This window comes from Leptodactylus fuscus, chromosome 4, assembly GCF_031893055.1.
Source record: "Leptodactylus fuscus isolate aLepFus1 chromosome 4, aLepFus1.hap2, whole genome shotgun sequence".
NCBI classification, from domain to species: Eukaryota; Metazoa; Chordata; class Amphibia; order Anura; family Leptodactylidae; genus Leptodactylus; species Leptodactylus fuscus.
This window is the reverse complement of record NC_134268.1, coordinates 215,043,995-215,058,913: the sequence shown is the minus strand read 5'-3', so window position 1 is coordinate 215,058,913 and position 14,919 is coordinate 215,043,995. Positions and strand designations below refer to the sequence as shown.

At 41.3% G+C, this 14,919-nt stretch overlaps 1 protein-coding gene across 3 annotated transcripts in view; it reads left to right on the top strand.

The window, feature by feature from the left end:
- Window positions 1–14,919, top strand: part of DYNC1I1 (dynein cytoplasmic 1 intermediate chain 1) — a 280,263-nt gene that overhangs the window by 204,598 nt on the left and 60,746 nt on the right. For all 3 annotated transcript variants that reach the window (XM_075271791.1, XM_075271790.1, XM_075271789.1), the window contains 2 exons: window positions 5,296–5,429; window positions 6,016–6,160. In XM_075271791.1, coding sequence (XP_075127892.1) covers window positions 5,296–5,429; window positions 6,016–6,160 — 279 coding nt within the window. The remainder of the gene's footprint in view (window positions 1–5,295; window positions 5,430–6,015; window positions 6,161–14,919) is intronic.

Here is a 14,919-nt window from a genome sequence, read left to right as displayed (position 1 = left end):
ATTATCCATGTACTGTGACATCACTGTGTGTATTATCCTGTACTGTGACATCACTGTGTGTATTATCCATGTACTGTGACATCACTGTGTGTATTATCCTGTACTGTGACATCACTGTGTGTATTATCCTGTACTGTGACATCACTGTGCGTATTATCCTGTACTGTGACATCACTGTGCGTATTATCTCTGTACTGTGACATCACTATGTGTATTATCTCTGTACTGTGACATCACTGTGTGTATTATCCTGTACTGTGACATCACTGTGTGTATTATCTCTGTACTGTGACATCACTGTGTGTATTATCTCTGTACTGTGACATCACTGTGTGTATTATCCCTGTACTGTGACATCACTGTGTGTATTATCTCTGTACTGTGACATCACTGTGTGTATTATCCATGTACTGTGACATCACTGTGTGTATTATCCTGTACTGTGACATCACTGTGTGTATTATCCTGTACTGTGACATCACTGTGTGTATTATCCTGTACTGTGACATCACTGTGTGTATTATCCTGTACTGTGACATCACTGTGTGTATTATCTCTGTACTGTGACATCACTGTGTGTATTATCCTGTACTGTGACATCACTGTGCGTATTATCTCTGTACTGTGACATCACTGTGCGTATTATCCTGTACTGTGACATCACTGTGTGTATTATCCCTGTACTGTGACATCACTGTGTGTATTATCTCTGTACTGTGACATCACTGTGTGTATTATCCTGTACTGTGACATCACTGTGTGTATTATCTCTGTACTGTGACATCACTGTGTGTATTATCCTGTACTGTGACATCACTGTGCGTATTATCTCTGTACTGTGACATCACTGTGTGTATTATCCTGTACTGTGACATCACTGTGTGTATTATCCTGTACTGTGACATCACTGTGCGTATTATCTCTGTACTGTGACATCACTATGTGTATTATCCTGTACTGTGACATCACTGTGTGTATTATCTCTGTACTGTGACATCACTGTGTGTATTATCCATGTACTGTGACATCACTGTGTGTATTATCCTGTACTGTGACATCACTGTGTGTATTATCCATGTACTGTGACATCACTGTGTGTATTATCCTGTACTGTGACATCACTGTGTGTATTATCCTGTACTGTGACATCACTGTGCGTATTATCCTGTACTGTGACATCACTGTGCGTATTATCTCTGTACTGTGACATCACTATGTGTATTATCTCTGTACTGTGACATCACTATGTGTATTATCCTGTACTGTGACATCACTGTGTGTATTATCTCTGTACTGTGACATCACTGTGTGTATTATCTCTGTACTGTGACATCACTGTGTGTATTATCCCTGTACTGTGACATCACTGTGTGTATTATCTCTGTACTGTGACATCACTGTGTGTATTATCCATGTACTGTGACATCACTGTGTGTATTATCCTGTACTGTGACATCACTGTGTGTATTATCCTGTATTGTGACATCACTGTGTGTGTTATCCTGTACTGTGACATCACTCTGTGTATTATCTCTGTATTGTGACATCACTGTGTGTATTATTTCTGTACTGTGACATCACTGTGTGTATTATCCTGTACTGTGACATCACTGTGTGTATTATCCCTGTACTGTGACATCACTGTGTGTATTATCCCTGTACTGTGACATCACTGTGTGTATTATCTCTGTACTGTGACATCACTGTGTGTATTATCCTGTACTGTGACATCATTGTGTGTATTATCTCTGTACTGTGACATCACTGTGTGTATTACCCCTGTATTGTGACATCACTGTGTGTATTACCCCTGTATTGTGACATCACTGGGTATATATTATCCTGGACAGTGAACATATGGAGAGGAGGTTTGTGCAGGTAAAATCAGACTAAACCGACATCGCTGCTTCACAATGAAACACAGGAAGTTTGTCATTAAATAATAAAATAAACAAACAACGCGTTTCGGGGATGACATTGGTTTCTTCCTCAGGCATGTAGAATTCAAAGAGATCTGGAGATTTATATAAACACATGTCATGGTTGTCAATTGGCAATTACCAATTAACACTTCGTGTCCCATTGATAAATGAATGAAGTGAAATAAAAAAACAAACATCAAAGTATCATCCAAAGAAAGAGGATAATAAACAAGTAAGAAAACACCAGATGCAGAATGTGGTCTATTTCATATTCTCTAACCTCTCGGCCCACATGGGGCAATGTCTGAACTGTATCCTTTAGGGTCTAATTAAAAAAAACAAAACAATTACAAAGTTTTTGTATAATACTTTTAATCCCCTTGTAGTTTTCTTCAAAACAATGGTGGCCGTGTCTCGCGGACCTCGCGTTAGCCTCAGAATTTCAGCCTGGGACATCTGACTCATAGGCCTGTAGCGGAGATGACCTTGGGATAGGTTTTCTCTCTAGAAGGATCCTTCAATAGCTCATCTTGAACTTGAAAATCCTCCTTATTGGTGCAGTCTTTCTTTATTCTCATCTTTGTCAGCGGGATCAAGGTCTGACGTTAGTTCCCACAATGCTTGGCTACTGACCAATCATTGTGGGAAAAGCTAACTAGGGTTGAGCGATCGGGTAAGATCAGATCCCGATCGGTGATCGAGCAAATTTCACGATCGGGATTGGCTGGAAAATAATCAAAAATCGGATTTAAAAAATGATCTGGAAATCTCAAGATCGGCTCAACCCTAGTGGTGGCCGCAGAGGACATTGTCATATAACGGCCGTTGGTAGTTTTTTATTATACGCCAGAACTCAGAAAATATAATTTCTTTATTATCTAAAAATTTCAAAAAATTTGAATTAAGATTAAAATTGAATTTTAAAAATTTAAATTTGGGATAGATCTTACTCTTCTATGGGGAGACTGCCTAATATAGTGGGACTTAAATCGCCCCATAAAAAGATTTGCATAACTCGGGGCAAAATGAGTCCCCATGGTGCTATAAAGTAGAATTAAAGGATACACTATTGAATAAAAACGTGATGCGTTTATTAGATACTTTTTATGAGACGGCGGAATTATCATGGACGGCTTTTACACCTAAATTATGGAAAATATCGGAATAAAGTGTCGAGAGAGAGAAATAAAAAATAGTCAGATTAATCTGCAAAACCAAATCTGAAGAATCGCTCAGAGAAGATGGGAATTGGACTTTAGAACTTTGGAAAAACAAGTCAACATAATGGGAAGGGTCACTTGTCCGTGATGGATCCCTGAAATGGTGGGGTGTCCAAGTGGGTCTACCACTGTTTTGTGGCTCTGTGATCTCCACCTGCTTCTTCTTGACCACCTCAAGGTCTTCTTTTCTATTTAATGTCTAAGACAGATTGCTGGCCCCAGGGGACAAAGGACTTGGAAGCAGAAGGGAGGAATCTGAGCAATTCCTCAAAGACAAGGAAGATGGGGCTACTATACTCAATAATCCCAAAAACGAAGGTGTAGAAACACCTTCAATATCCACCTTGATGTCTGGTCAATGCGGTGGGTATCAAGACCTGGACCAGTTCCTCACCTTCACACCTTAACTCAATCATGAGATCTTGTCAGTGGGAATTGGTCATTTTTGATGTAATAGGAGAGGCTTCTGGAGTGACGTTATCAAACATGAGGCCAAATCAGTTGTGTCCTTCTCTGCTGGGGAAACATTGTACCTACGCAGCAGATGAGACTGTACCCCATCAGTTGTAGTATATCTACTGCAACGTGACTGCCAGGTGGTGAAGGACAGACACATTCTTACTATGGATAATGATCATTTTGCTATTTTGCATCTTTACATTTTAGAGCGGGTTGAGCCTGACGTACAGAATAGAAGCCGTGTGTGTAATATGGGACATAACAGGACAGTCACAGCTCAGACATTGCCCCATGTGGGCCGAGAGGTTAGAGAATATGAAATAGACCACATTCTGCGTCTGGTGTTTTCTTACGTGTTTATTATCCTCTTTCTTTGGATGATACTTTGATGTTTTTTTTTTTACTTCACTTTATTCATTTATCAATGGGACACGAAGTGTTAATTGTTAATTGCTAATTGACAACCAGGACATGTGTTTATATAAATCTCCGGATCTCTTTGAATTCTACATGCCTGAGGAAGAAACCACTGTCAGCCCCGAAACGCGTTGTGTGTAATTAATTTTATAATAAAATACTTCCTGTTTTGTATTGTGAGGAAGCGATGTCTGTTACTCCCTGCACAACCCTCTATACCTTGTATCTGTACTGTGACATCACTGCGTGCTTTATCCCATACATAAGAGGGGGAGGGGGGATGCGACAACTATGTCTTGGACCATAGTATACAGTCATAGCCAAAAGTTTTGAGAATGACACAAATCTTCTATTGTCACATGATCTGCTGCTCTCTGGTTTCTGTGTGTTTGTCAGATGTTTTTATCACATACAGAAATAGAATTGCAATCATATTCTGAGTAATAAAAGCTTATAGTGACAGTTAGAATGAGTTAATGCAGCGTTGCAATATTTGCAGTGTTGCCCCTTCTTCTTCAGGACCTCTGCAATTCTCCCTGGCATGCTCTCAATCAACTTCTGGACCAAATCCTGACTGATAGCCGTCCATTCTTGCACAATCAATGCTTGCATTTTGTCAGAATTTGTAGGTTTTTGTTTGTCCACTCGTCTCTTGATGATTGACCACAAGTTCTCAATGGGATTAAGATCTGGGGAATTTCCAGGCCATGGACCCAAAATCTCTCTGTTTTGTTCCCTGAGCCATTTAGTTCTCACCTTTGCTTTATGGCAAGGTGCTCCATCATGCTGGAGAAGGCATTGTTGATGGCCAAACTGCTCTTGGACGGTTGGGAGAAGTTGATCTTGGAGGACATTCTGGTCCCATTCTTTATTCATGGCTGTGTTTTTAGGCAAGACTGTGAGAGAGCCGATTCCCTTTGGCTGAGAAGCAACCCCACACATGAATGGTTTCAGGATGCTTTACAGTTGGCATGAGACAAGACTGGTGGTAGCGCTCACCTGCAATGATGTTGAAATGTGTTTTGGGGGATAAAGTTCATTTTCTAGGCAAATATTGACTTTGCAAGTAATTGCTGTTAAGCTGATCACTCTTTATAACATTCTGGAGTATATGCAAATTGCCATTAGGAAAACTGAAGCAGTAGACTTTGTAAAAATTAATATTTGTATCATTCTCAAAACTTTTGGCCATGACTGTATATGGCAGTCCCAGTGCTTGTGGTAAATTGTATATAGGGTTGTAAACCTGTGGAATAATCTGTGTATTTCTGTTGCAGGAAAGCATGGAGTTGGTCTACAACAAATCCAAGTCAGTAGCAGTCACTGGTATGGCGTTCCCTACTGGAGATGTTAACAACTTTGTAGTAGGGAGTGAGGAGGGGACGGTTTACACTGCGTGTCGCCATGGAAGGTAGTGTCATGTTTTTCCTTATTTTATCAGTTACCCTCCAGCACAACTTTCAGGGGAATCTACTAAATGTAGGAACACATTGTAAAATAGATTTTGACCTCCATTGATCATGAGATGACTCTGCTGATCCTGTCTTAGTCTACACAGTAAAGCTGTATAAAAGAGTGAATTGCAGAAAACAACACATGGGCTTAGTGTATCTGCTCCCGTGGATAGTTTGGGAACTGAAATATTTCTATATTTGCTTTATTAGACTAAGCATGTGTAAAATAAAAAGTATAAAAATACCAAGAAAAATTCTTAAAAATAATAATAATAATAATAATAATAATAATAATTAAAAAATTTTTATTTTCGAATAATTCCTTTTAAGATGCCAAAACATTGTCTCCGATGGGCTCCACTCGTTTATGTCCAGCCCTACCACTAGATGGCACTTTTAGCTAAATAGACCCAAGACATTCTATAGAAACATAGAGGTCATATCTTTTTACAAGTCCATGTTCCACATTCTACAAGACTCCTTCTACCTAATAGATGGCAGATGTTATGTAGGTAGTAATTGAACTTTGCAATATGCGTGCAGCAAAGCTGGCATCAGCGAAGTGTTTGAGGGCCACCAGGGCCCAATCACAGGACTCAACTGCCACAGCGCCGTGGGAGCCATCGACTTCTCGCATCTGTTCCTGACATCATCCTTCGACTGGACGGTCAAGCTGTGGACCACTAAGGTCAGTGCCACAACCAATCTCTATACTCTCGTCAAGTTTTTAAATTTCCATATATTCAAAAATTTTAATTTTTTTTTTTGCGACCCCCAAGTTCTCGGTTTCCATGCTGGCCTCCAGCCAAAATATGTGTGAAAATAATAAAGTTGGGTTTGTATCCTATTTTTATGAAAGGTTCTCATTAATAGGGAACATGTGTCGGAGCCGTGAAGGTACAGGAGAGGTAATGAGAATATTGTACTACCGCAGATCACATTTCGTACATATGGCAACGTGATACCGTTGACGGAGCTTTACATGAAGATGGCATCTGGTGATCTGAGGACTATTTTGTACAGAATTCGTAAATTTTGAAATTATTTTTGAATATGGAAACCCTAAACTTGTAGGAGAGGTTACGTCCCTCCGTCCATGCAAGTGGCTTCCATTAAGTCTCCTCGGTATTTTCCATTACAACTTGGTACCTTGCGAGCTGAGAAGATATGGGAATTCCTGGCCTCCTGTGGAGGAACACAGCTTAGGTTTGTTGGAATGACGCCTTGTGAACCTATAGCCTTCTAATTCAGGGGTGTAACTGGAAATCATAGGCCCCACGACTCCATCAAGAATGTGACCCCTAATTTTTGACAGTAATATAGTCAGAAAAAAAAAGCCCACAAGTGATGGACAACAGTTACATAAGTCATGTCCGAAGAAGATACCATTAAATTGTGTGTCACCAGAACCAGCATATCACCCCAGCCCTGCAGATAGATAGGTTACTGTCACCAGAACCAGCATATCACCCCAGCCCTGCAGATAGATAGGTTACTGTCACCAGACCCAGTATATCACCCCAGCCCTGCAGATAGATAGGTTACTGTCACCAGAACCAGTATATCACCTCAGCCCTGCAGATAGATAGGTTACTGTCACCAGACCCAGTATATCACCCCAGCCCTGCAGATAGATAGGTTACTGTCACCAGAACCAGTATATCACCTCAGCCCTGCAGATAGATAGGTTACTGTCACCAGAACCAGTATATCACCCCAGCCCTGCAGATAGATAGGTTACTGTCACCAGAACCAGCATATCACCCCAGCCCTGCAGATAGATAGATTACTGTCACCAGAACCAGCATATCACCCCAGCCCTGCAGATAGATAGGTTACTGTCACCAGACCCCAGCCCTGCAGATAGATAGGTTAGTGTCACCAGAACCAGCATATCACCCCAGTCCTGCAGATAGATAGGTTACTGTCACCAGACCCAGCATATCGCCCCAGCCCTGCAGATAGATAGGTTACTGTCACCAGAACCAGCATATCACCCCAGCCCTGCAGATAGATAGGTTACTGTCACCAGAACCAGCATATCACCCCAGCCCTGCAGATAGATAGGTTACTGTCACCAGACCCAGCATATCACCCCAGCCCTGCAGATAGATAGGTTACTGTCACCAGAACCAGCATATCACCTCAGCCCTGCAGATAGATAGGTTAGTGTCACCAGACTCAGCATATCACCCCAGCCCCTTGCAGATAGATAGGTTACTGTCACCAGAACCAGCATATCACCTCAGCCCTGCAGATAGATAGGTTAGTGTCACCAGACTCAGCATATCACCCCAGCCCCTTGCAGATAGATAGGTTACTGTCACCAGAACCAGCATATCACCCCAGCCCTGCAGATAGATAGGTTACTGTCACCAGACCCAGCATATCACCCCAGCCCTGCAGATAGATAGGTTACTGTCACCAGAACCAGCATATCACCCCAGCCCTGCAGATAGATAGGTTACTGTCACCAGACCCAGCACCCCAGCCCTGCAGATAGATAGGTTACTGTCACCAGAACCAGCATATCACCCCAGTCCTGCAGATAGATAGGTTACTGTCACCAGACCCAGTATATCACCCCAGCCCTGCAGATAGATAGGTTACTGTCACCAGAACCAGTATATCACCTCAGCCCTGCAGATAGATAGGTTACTGTCACCAGAACCAGTATATCACCCCAGCCCTGCAGATAGATAGGTTACTGTCACCAGAACCAGCATATCACCCCAGCCCTGCAGATAGATAGATTACTGTCACCAGAACCAGCATATCACCCCAGCCCTGCAGATAGATAGGTTACTGTCACCAGACCCCAGCCCTGCAGATAGATAGGTTACTGTCACCAGACCCAGCATATCACCCCAGTCCTGCAGATAGATAGGTTACTGTCACCAGACCCAGCATATCGCCCCAGCCCTGCAGATAGATAGGTTACTGTCACCAGAACCAGCATATCACCCCAGCCCTGCAGATAGATAGGTTACTGTCACCAGACCCAGCATATCACCCCAGCCCTGCAGATAGATAGGTTACTGTCACCAGAACCAGCATATCACCTCAGCCCTGCAGATAGATAGGTTAGTGTCACCAGACTCAGCATATCACCCCAGCCCCTTGCAGATAGATAGGTTACTGTCACCAGAACCAGCATATCACCTCAGCCCTGCAGATAGATAGGTTAGTGTCACCAGACTCAGCATATCACCCCAGCCCCTTGCAGATAGATAGGTTACTGTCACCAGAACCAGCATATCACCCCAGCCCTGCAGATAGATAGGTTAGTGTCACCAGACTCAGCATATCACCCCAGCCCCTTGCAGATAGATAGGTTACTGTCACCAGACCCAGCATATCACCCCAGCCCTGCAGATAGGTTAGTGTCACCAGACCCAGCATATCGCCCCAGCCCTGCAGATAGATAGGTTACTGTCACCAGAACCAGCATATCACCCCAGCCCTGCAGATAGATAGGTTACTGTCACCAGAACCAGCATATCACCCCAGCCCTGCAGATAGATAGGTTACTGTCACCAGAACCAGCATATCACCCCAGCCCTGCAGATAGATAGGTTAGTGTCACCAGACTCAGCATATCACCCCAGCCCCTTGCAGATAGATAGGTTACTGTCACCAGAACCAGCATATCACCTCAGCCCTGCAGATAGATAGGTTAGTGTCACCAGACTCAGCATATCACCCCAGCCCCTTGCAGATAGATAGGTTACTGTCATCAGACCCAGCATATCACCCCAGCCCTGCAGATAGGTTACTGTCACCAGAACCAGCATATCACCCCAGCCCTGCAGATAGATAGGTTACTGTCACCAGACCCAGCATATCACCCCAGCCCTGCAGATAGATAGGTTACTATCACCAGACCCAGCATTTCACCCCAGCCCTGCAGATAGATAGGCTGGGGTCATTTGAATCAAATCGGTGACTTGGTTGCCTAGATATCACAGTTTTTTTTTTTCAATAAGCAAATGAGCAGTTGCCTAGTCCTCCAGCTTTTGGGGCCACTGTGGTTTGGAACAACAAGAGCAAATTAAAAGTTATGCAGTGTGAAAATAACAATACAAACCTTTGTAAGGGGGTGGTCACATGTATGAAATTCTCCTGCCTCCTATTCATTTACATGGGATTTTTTTCCACTTGCAGAAAAAAGACAAAACCAAGTTCAACCAGGGTTGGGAAAAGGCACAAATGTAGCAAACCCTCAGCTGTAAATAGTGTTAGGGCTATACAGCTTTTCAGCCTTAAAGGGGTTGTCCAGGACCTGAAGGTAATTGATACCGATGAGCCATTCACTGGGCAGGTCATTAGAATCAGATCAGTCGGGTTCCGACACCTGGACCCCGTCCTGACCAGACGCCTTGGCTGCCGTAAGCTATATACTTGGTATACGGCCGGAGAAAGCCCTACTCCTATTCAATCATTGTTAAGATCACATGACCTGTATACAACAATCTGTATTATATGGATTATGGACCCCCCCCAAATAACAATTACATCCAGGATGAGAATAAAAATAAAATTTCACAAAAGGAAACAGAAAAGCTGAATGGAAATCATCATAAACTATCGGAGCGGAAATTCAATCTGTATTTTTTCATGTTTCGAGGAAATGTATTATATACGTTGTCATTGTGGTGAACGGGGGGAACCAGGAAATTGAGTGAACTATTGACTGAGCGGATAATTTCCTAGGAAAATTGTTTTGTCGTATACAATATATTGTATGCCATAAAAATGTAAGATTGTGGCTGTATCTTTCACAAAGCTCCAAGGCACCGGGTAATTCTAGAGAACGGCTGGAATACATCCACCTAAAAATAACCCGTTACCCCACAATTAACCTCTTGTGTTCAGGATTTGTCCCATTAATCAGCTGTGATCGCCGGCGGTATCCCTATCCGACCGCTCATTTTTCCTGCAGTGGCCACTACAGGAGAAATGTGGCATTACATGTGTGGCATTACATGACTATCTATGTAATGTCTGCAGGGGCACCGCTTACGTGGCAGTTCTCCGGTCTAATTCACGAAGGTGCGATCCTCAAATACGCTCTTTCCACTATGGTCTAGGTCAGGTATAGGTTGAATTACAGATAACTTCTTATTTGAAGAGAACCCAGGGTATAATAGTAGTTCATTGGTGGGAACCCCTCAAACTCCTATAATAGGGTGAAGCTCTCACTGCAGAGTGCACCCCCGGGGATAGTAGGGCATACCCCTAGGGGTACATCAAGTAAAGGGTACTTAAGTTGTAATGAAAAGTTGAGAAATGTGCGGGGTCTTGCTGGGCAGTCTATACAAGTCTCATACATGGTGTCCTATCAGTTTTTCTGATGCTACTAGTCACATTATGGCTGCAGCACCTTTTATATTTGTCTCTGAGGGAGGGGTACAATAAGGTGCGGTCAGCACCCGCCCCTCTCTGTTAAAACCACTACTGATTTGCTTACAGTATGTCATCGGTGCGGTCATCAGTATGTCAGTATATACCAGGTCAGGGTTCAACACCCGAACCCCACACAGATCAGCTGTACTAGAAGCTTCCGGGTGCCAGACACTGCTTGTGGACTTGATGCAGCACCATTACTATTTGAGTAATAGGAGCGGCACTGCAATTACCCAGAACCACCACTATACAGAGGATGGCACTGCTGTGCCAGTCCTATTACTTGAATAACAAAACCCTTTTTTGCCCATATGAAATACAGATATTATAGCGCCCCCTTAGATCCTTCTTACAAATAGCCCCCTTATAAATAATAAATTTGTTAATAATAATCCCTCCTTAACTATAATTCCCCAGCTGGACTTATTATTAATAGTTCCTCCTTATAAATAGACCCCTCCCCCTTGTATATATAATAGTTGCCCTAGCCTTATTAAAGGGATTCTATAACTAGAACACCCTTTTTACAATAAATACACATAGGAATAGTCTTAAGAAAGGTTATTCTTCTCTTACCTTTATTATTCTGATCTGCCCCGCCGTTCCTGAGGAATTTCTTCTTACTTCCTTATGCAAATGAGTTTTCTCGCAGCACTGGTGCGTTCCCCTCCCATTTGGCCCACAGGAAAATGGCTGATGGACATAGGCAGCCGGCGCTTCTGTCCTGCGGCTGAAGTCTCTCCCTCTGGAGAAGGACCTGTGATGATGTCAGCACACCACGCCCCCTCACAGGTCCTTCTCCGGTTTCTATGCAGTGACATCTATGTAGAGCAGGGACTACAGCTCAGTATTGGACTCAGGCCACAGTATTGGCCAGTACACTTAGAACTATGACTCTACTGAAGTGTCTGGTGCTGCGGATCCTGGGGCCCTTTGAGAACTGGGGGCCCTGAGCAATTGCCCAGGTTGCCCCCCCCCCCCTCCTAATGCCGGCCCTGCTGATACTAGTAGCTACTATTTTCCCCTCGTCCTATTCACTGTCAGTCGTCTCCAGTGTTTGATCATTTATTATGTAATAACGACTTATTTTTTGGCTAATAAAACAATTTCCTAATATTTTGTGACGATCGTAACTCGGAGACAGCGCCGCATTAGGATTTTATTCATGAATCAAATCACTTACTTCATCCCATTAATCCTATTTAATCTGTCTCGCATTATTCCGCTTCTACCTTGCAGTCACAGGTACACAATGCTCATTGTACTTCGCAGACACATGTTCTACGCCAGTGAAAGAATTTAATAGCAGTTTCAGCTTCTCCACGACTGTTTCCCAGGAAATATATAAATTTGCTGTTCAATATTTATCCAGAAAAGGTAATTACAGTCCCACATAACAACCCGATGTGATTTGCATAGAAACACAGGAGAAAATGGAAGCCGAAAATTCATCAGTGGCACCACCATCGGATGTTATCCAAGAATTTTATTTGTTTGTGAATTTTTGTGCTTTTATTAAAGGGAGTTTTTCCATAACAAAAATACGGGGAGCATCTTATAGAGCAGGAAGAGCCGAGCGGAACGATATATAGGTTGGGGGGGGGGGAAAGATTCAGGAGAACTTGGTATTTTATTCATTTAAACCTCTTTCTTTTTGGGGTTAGGAGTTCAGTGGGCGGTCTCATGCTGACAGTAGTTCCGCCCACTAAACTCCAGAAGAAGTTTTAATGATAAAATGACAGGCTATACTAAATCTAGTCCCACAAACATATATATCATTCGTCTCAGCTACTCCTGCTCTAGAAGATGCTCTCACTTCTGACTATGGGTCGGGGCTCCCCTTAAAGTGTTTTTTTTCCACTGTATATTACAATTAATTGTAATTGTAATTAAGTACGCCCCTGTCTCTGTACTGCATAATGGTATAGCCCAGAGATCAGTCCTGGTCTGCAACATCTATGGGCAAACAGTGAACAAAATCATGGTGACTGATAAAAAGAACCTTCTTGGTTATGCCATATTACCCCCAATGCTTTGAGACGTACTCATCTACAGCAGCATATATATTTCCAATCTCACTAAACAGTAGTAATTTCCATCATGGTCACTGCCTCTTATTCCCAGCACATAATAATATTTATGTACTCCTATCTGTAGTAAAAGAGATTAATACCGAGCCACAGCTATTACAAGACACGTGGAGAGCGGTCATACCTCACGCCTCATCACGCCTCATTACATCCCAGACATTACTGAGGTAGCGCATCGGGGGATCTCATGCTGAACATCACATCCCAAACATTTCTTCATCACTTTCCTGTATAAGCTGTGTACACTGGAGGATTCTACTGGTGTGAGTGGCCATAAGAGATGACTGAAAGATCACATCAGAACACAGGAAGAATCTACTGTATGTGTGTAAAGACACAAGAACCATGAAGAAACTTACATCTGAACATTATATTACATACCAGTAGGAGGCAGTATTATAGTAGTTATATTCTTGTACATAGGAGGTAGTATTATAGGAGTTATATTCTTGTACATAGGAGTAGTATTATAGTAGTTATATTCTTGTACATAGGAGTAGTATTATAGTAGTTATATTCTTGTACATAGGAGGTAGTATTATAGTAGTTATATTCTTGTACATAGAGAGCAGTATAATAGTAGTTATATTCTTGTACATAGGAGGCAGTATTATAGTAAATATATTCTTGTACATAGGAGTAGTATTATAGTAGTTATATTCTTGTACATAGGAGCAGTATTATAGTAGTTATATTCTTGTTCATAGGAGGTAGTATTATAGTAGTTATATTCTTGTACATAGGAGCAGTATTACAGTAGTTATATTCTTGTACATAGGAGGCAGTATTATAGTAAATATATTCTTGTACATAGGAGTAGTATTATAGTAGTTATATTCTTGTACATAGGAGCAGTATTATAGTAGTTATATTCTTGTACATAGGAGCAGTATTATAGTAGTTATATTCTTGTTCATAGGAGGTAGTATTATAGTAGTTATATTCTTGTACATAGGAGCAGTATTATAGTAGTTATATTCTTGTACATAGGAGCAGTATTATAGTAGTTATATTCTTGTACATAGGAGCAGTATTACAGTAGTTATATTCTTGTACATAGGAGCAGTATTATAGTAGTTATATTCTTGTACATAGGAGCAGTATTATAGTAGTTATATTCTTGTACATAGGAGCAGTATTATAGTAGTTATATTCTTGTTCATAGGAGGTAGTATTATAGTAGTTATATTCTTGTACATAGGAGCAGTATTATAGTAGTTATATTCTTGTACATAGGAGCAGTATTATAGTAGTTATATTCTTGTACATAGGAGTAGTATTATAGTAGTTATATTCTTGTTCATAGGAGGTAGTATTATAGTAGTTATATTCTTGTACATATGAGCAGTATTATAGTAGTTATATTCTTGTACATAGGAGTAGTATTATAATAGTTATATTCTTGTACATAGGAGCAGTATTATAGTAGTTATATTCTTGTACATAGGAGTAGTATTATAGTAGTTATATTCTTGTACATAGGAGCAGTATTATAGTAGTTATATTCTTGTACATAGGAGCAGTATTATAGTAGTTATATTCTTGTTCATAGGAGGTAGTATTATAGTAGTTATATTCTTGTACATAGGAGCAGTATTATAGTAGTTATATTCTTGTACATAGGAGCAGTATTATAGTAGTTATATTCTTGTACATAGGAGCAGTATTATAGTAGTTATATTCTTGTACATAGGAGTAGTATTATAGTAGTTATATTCTTGTTCATAGGAGGTAGTATTATAGTAGTTATATTCTTGTACATATGAGCAGTATTATAGTAGTTATATTCTTGTACATAGGAGTAGTATTATAGTAGTTATATTCTTGTACATAGGAGGTAGTGTTATAGTGGTGATATTGATGTACATATAGGGCAGTATTATAGTAGTTATATTCTTGTACATAGGAGGCAGTATTATAGTAAATATATTCTTGTACATAGGAGCAGTAT